Source organism: Helianthus annuus, chromosome 1 (assembly GCF_002127325.2).
Source record: "Helianthus annuus cultivar XRQ/B chromosome 1, HanXRQr2.0-SUNRISE, whole genome shotgun sequence".
In the NCBI taxonomy this organism is placed as follows: domain Eukaryota; kingdom Viridiplantae; phylum Streptophyta; class Magnoliopsida; order Asterales; family Asteraceae; genus Helianthus; species Helianthus annuus.
The window spans coordinates 86816116-86821888 of record NC_035433.2 but is presented as its reverse complement, the minus strand read 5'-3'; the positions used below and the strand labels follow the sequence as shown (position 1 = coordinate 86821888).

At 35.6% G+C, this 5773-nt stretch overlaps 1 protein-coding gene across 1 annotated transcript; it reads right to left on the bottom strand.

The window, feature by feature from the left end:
- Positions 1–555: 555 nt before the first annotated feature.
- LOC110885805 (60S ribosomal protein L14-2) lies at positions 556–3445 on the bottom strand. Its single transcript, XM_022133516.2, has 5 exons — positions 3299–3445; positions 3102–3203; positions 1755–1884; positions 1558–1670; positions 556–795 (listed from the first exon to the last, which is right to left on the bottom strand). Exons 1-5 carry the CDS (start codon positions 3299–3301, stop codon positions 742–744), a joined length of 402 nt encoding a protein of 133 aa, XP_021989208.1. The 5' UTR covers positions 3302–3445; the 3' UTR covers positions 556–741.
- Positions 3446–5773: the final 2328 nt, after the last annotated feature.

Below are 5773 nucleotides of genomic sequence, written 5' to 3'. Positions count from 1 at the left end.
TTTATTAAATTGTTTTATTAGTAATGGTATTTTATTCATTTCACACCCACCTAACTCTAAATACTAATCCTCATCCACGTCAGGGACTATCCGAGAACAAAAATACAAAAGTTGAGGACTATAACAATAATTTTAGAAAGTTAGGAACTAAAGATGAAAAATTGACAAACCACAGAGACTATTAAAGCATTTTTCTCTTTATATAATATAGAGAAAGAAATAATCCTTTATATTTAGAGACCGATATCCATTCGTAAGTGTGTAAGAAAGAGAAAAAAAATAATAAATTAAGTGATTGCGGTTATGATAGAGAAATAGATATAGATAGAGAGTTGGATATGAGATGTTTTTGAAAAGTGAACTTAACTTACATAAAAATGTATTTTTTTAATTAAATCATATAGATATAGATGGAGATAGACAAGTTGATTGCTCTCATAAACAGGTTCGAAGACTTTTTTTTTGTTTTTTTTTTTGGGGTTTTTTTTTGTAATTATAATTTTAAACTATTAAAGCATACTTCGCAAACACAGCCTAGCTCTAAAACGGGTCAAATAAGTCAATCCGAAACACAACCTGGTTAACAAACCAGCAAACATGGAAGTTCAAAATTGAATGAAACGGTTCTAAACATCCCCTTAATCTGTTGTAAGAAGTGAAACATAAACTCCTAAAAACCAACACTGGTCTACTCAACAATAATTCAAATAAAGTGCATCAAAATCTCGACATTCATACAAATTAAGCGGTCTCCTTCTTTAGCTTGGCGAGCTCTTGCCTAACGACTCCCGCTTTCTGCAGAATCACAAACCAAAAACACATTTGAACTAAATCTATGGTTGAAAACATAACATTGGTATACAAAGAAGACAAAATAAAATTAAAAACATTAACCATGTGTATTAGTTAGAACTAAAATGATACTTATGATAGGGTTTTGTACCTAGTGTTACAACTTTATGTGACAAATATTACAAATGGGTCAATTTCAACCCATTTCTAGCAAATGGACCAATGGTGTGACCTTAGTTTAGAAAAGCACAAGGCTGTTATGGTCTCAAAAGCCAAGGCGTGCGTCTATGTACAACCAAAAGAAAACTATTTACAACCAAAAACCGCATTTATCCATCTGTTGTACATAAAAACCTATCTATTAAATAAACTTTTAAAATACTGTGCAACCATTGGATTGAAATACTGTGATAATTTTTTTAAATAATGGGTCAAATGGTTAAAAGCATAAAAAATTAGCTCAAAAAGAAGAGAAGGCAAATGGGTATCTAAAAGTCTGATAGGTCAATATTTAATTAAGTTGATCAATTAAATAAAATATTTTATATTTTATTATTGTGATAATATAGCTTTCTAAGTCATATTAATAAGATCTCAAATAAAAACTTCCAATTGGAAAAAACCTATCATGACCTGATCGATTTCGATCCATTTGACCAATTAAACAACATGTCTGACAAACCCGATTTGTCATCAATGATACCAAATTAGAGAAGATAGATTCTTGTTATCAAAAAAGAAAGAAAAAAATGGATTGTTGCTGACCTTGATCTTAGCCAACATGATCTTGAACCTGTCAAAATCGTTAAGTGAGGCTCTCTTCTTTTGAACAATGAGTTTCCTTCCCCATGAGCTGTTTTCCCATTTGTTCTTGACATCTGCAAATGATTAAAACAGTAGTGATTAAACCAGAAACAAGCATGGCATGTAACATTAAACATTACACTAATGCCAGTACATACCAGCAGCCTCCATAGCAGCAATAAGAGTCTTCTTGTTTGGAACTCTTTTGATGTCAATTTTGATGTCGGTAAGTGTTAGCCTCTTGAAGTTCATTTGGCCTCTCACCATGTCAGGAGAGTCAACAAGAGCCTGCCATTCAAAACATAAAATATCAAACAACCTACACGGTCTCCAATATATTCAATTTAATCAAATCAAACAACTCCTCCCTAACAACAAAAGTGAATACTGCATAACAGTTTGCAACTATGCATTCTTCAAAAATGAACAAACAGGTTGTCAGTCTTATGCAATATAACATTATACAGATACTATAAACTCCAAAAAACTTAACAAACCATATGAGCTATACAAAAGTTGAAACACATGGGGATGCATAAATGTGTTTAGTAAATTGAACATAAACAATAAGAGGACAATAATTAAACAGTTGATTAAATCCAATGTCAATCAATTTTGCATTTCTCTAACAAACAAGTCGCGTGACACAACTTCCACCTAAAAGTGTAAACGAGCCGGGCCGAGCCCGACTGGGCTCGAGCTCAGCTCGTCATGTTTTTATAAAGCTCAAGCTCGGCTCGGTTCGAGCCTACTTATTTGAGCTCAAGCTCGGCTCGCGAGAAAAACTCAAAGCTCGAGCTACTTTGAAAACAACCTCAAATGAGCTAAAAGCTCGGCTCGATCTCGCTTCAATATCGCTTGAACAAGCCAAAGTTCAGCTCGAGCTCGGCTCGCCAATGTTATATATAAAAAAATAAAATGTTGTTTGGGCTTGTTTAGGCTAGCGAGCCTAAACGGGATTTGTATTTCAGGCTCGAGCTCGGGCTCGGGCTCGTTAATGCTCGGCTCGTTCGAGCTTTTAACCGAGCTGATAACGAGTAGCTCTCGAGCCTCTGGGCTTGTTTACCAATTAACATAAATAGTCATAGAACAATAATCTTAACTGTATAACCAATTAACAACTGCTACCAATTCACTCAAAACACCACATAATTTGTTAGGTTACAAAAGCTGCAAACAAGCTGATAACCAGTACTAACTCATAGAAATCAATCAGTACATTTATATTTCTAGTTATAAAAATCAAAATCACTGCTTTTTAAAAACAAGATTACCTAAATCATCAAACAGTACATTAACATTACTACTTTTAAAATCAAAACAACCTAAATCATCAAACACTCCCTGTATTCACTATCCAGTCCCCTCCAACTCCAAAACAATCAAATCAACCCTTAATCAACCATTTCACTAACCTAAAACCACACATACAAACACAAAAACCAAACACAAAGCATACAACAGTCATCAATAATCAAATCAAACTATTAACACAATAAACTCACCCTGTTTTGATCGATAACATCGACGATCACAACGAGCTTTCCGTAATCCTTTCCATAGTTAACGAGGGCGATTCTTCCGATCTCAACGTACCTCTTGAACGGCTACAATAATCAAATTACATGCGCATTTGTTAGGATATGATTACTTAGAAACAGTTAGATATACGTATAATGTTGGAATTAGGGTTTCGATGTACCATTTTTGCAGGCGATTAGTTGCAGAGCGCCGAGGAGAATTGAAGGTGTGGCGGTTGAGATGGTGGAAATTAGGGTTTTGGATAGGGTGTGTGTTTAATAGTTGGAGATATTGATTGGGCCTGTTTTTTGTTTGAATTATGTGTAATAAGCCCAGCCCAATAGCTAATGGACTCGAGTTGGGTGAATTTATGGCTTAAATTGTAATGTTAGTATTGTTGTGTTGTATAAGGGTAGAGATGTGCAAATCGGGTTTTTTTATACCCGTAATCGGTTTCTAACTGTAACTGGTTCTTGAGTTTGAATGGAACCGATTCTTGTAGGAACCGGTTCCGGTTCCTACCTGGTTTCAAACCAAAATTACCGGAACCATTAGTAACCGAATCCGGGTAGATTGTAACCGGTTCCCCCGGGTAACTTCCAGAAAAAGCTGCAAAACCTGCCGGAATCGATTCTAACGGCTATAATGCTGTTAGAAATCGATTTATTGCCATTAAAATCGGTTTCAAGTAATTATATGCATATCACCATCAAACAAAACTTACTCCCACTCAAATCGGTTTCAACTTTCAAGTTACACCTCAAATCGGTTATGGCGTGCAACGATGAAGTGGTCATGGTTTTGGAAACCAAAAGAAACCCGAAGTTTGGAAACACTTTGACCGTGCTTAATGACCGATAGCCATGAGATGGCACGGTGCAAAGGTTGCGGCAAGTTCACGAAGGCTACGGCAAACTCGACGCTTAAAAAACACACCGACCGTCATTGTCCGGTTACAAAGGCTACCTCGAAGAAAAATGAAGGCAGTGAATCATCCGGAACCGGTTCTTCGAAGGTTTTGTGTGTTTGTGTGATGTTGGTTTGATGTTAATGTTATGTTTAGTTATGATGTTTGGTTTTATGTTAATGTTATGTTTTAATGTAATGCAATGTTTGTTTGTAATGTTTGGTTTTAATGTAATCGGTTTTATTTTAATGCACCGGGTGTTTTTGTTTACGGAGGAACCGGTTCCGGGTAGGAACCGGGTACGACCCCTATTTTTTTTTATAAAATGTGAAACCGGGTAACAACCTACGGGTTTTTTGAACCCGAGACCGGTTCTTCTATACAACGGGTAGGAGCTGGAACCGGTTCCTGGTCGGTTCTACCGGGTCGGGTTTGGAACCGGGTGTGGTCATCTCTATATAAGGGTGTTGTTGAAATTGCCAACTCATCTGTATTCAATTAAGGGTTGTTTGGCAACTTCTGAATGAGTAAGTGTTAAACCAGTAAGAGATCTGAACCAATAAGTGTTGAACCAGTAAAATGAGGTCTGAACCATTAAGGTGGTGTTTGTTTTTCTAGAAAAGATCTGCGCAACCTCTTCTGTCTGTGTCCCGTAGACCACGCGCAGACATTACCATCTATGGACTGTTTGTTTTTCCGAAGACATTTCATTAAAAAACATCTTGGTGCAGACTTGGCCCAACCACTTTTAAGATCTTCTAAAGTCTGAAGAGGATTAAACACCACCGTCCACCACCCACCACCACCACCCACCGTCCACGTCCACCACCACCGTCCACCAGGAGTTGTTTAATCAGTGCGGTTAACCATTTTTAAATGGTTAGATATTTCAAGTCCGTCTTCTTTTGGGCCTCTCCGTTAGTTTCTTGAAATAGCTCTCTTCCGATTGATAGAAAGAAGAAAGAAGTTATACATGGTATTATTTTGTATGTTTGGTCCTAAAGATCGAATGAAAGACATCATTTTTTATTCTTTTTTAATTATTTCCATTCGTGGTTTCTTAAGAGGGAGAGGAAGGAATAAGAAAGTGAACATTAGTTGGATTGGTTGGTTGCAAAACCCTCCGTCTTCCCTTGCTTATTGCTAGTTCTTAGGGCATGTTTGGCTAAGCTTATTTAACTTAAAAAGGACTTTTTGTTAAAAGAACCTATTGACTTATGACTTTTTAAAAATGAGTTTTTAAAAAAGTGTTTGGATTAGCTTATTGGGTGGGAAAAACCAAAATTACTAAAAAGAACATTCTTCATATTGAAAAGTTGTTTGATAGGGGTAAAAAAGTTGTTTGGTAGGGGGTAAATTTGTAATTGTGTTGAAAAGCACAAAAAAGACACAAATTTATGACTTTTCAAAAATGACTTTTTCTCTCTACCGAAAAGTTGTTTTGAAAAGGACTTTTCAATTAGCCAAACACTATTTTGACTTATTGGCGAAAAAGCCAATAAGTCAATAAGTTGGTTCAAAAAGTTTAGCCAAACATGCCCTAACTATATTGGTTGTTTAAAATAATTATAAAAAAAAATCAAACTAAGAGTTTGAGAACTTTACACTCTTCAGTTAGAGGTTTCAATATGTTTACATCTAATTTTATGTTCATCATTTCAACATACGAATATATACGAATATAATGTAACTATTATACTTTAAAGCTGATTTTCGAAACTTATGAAAATCAGGAATAACCAAATCATC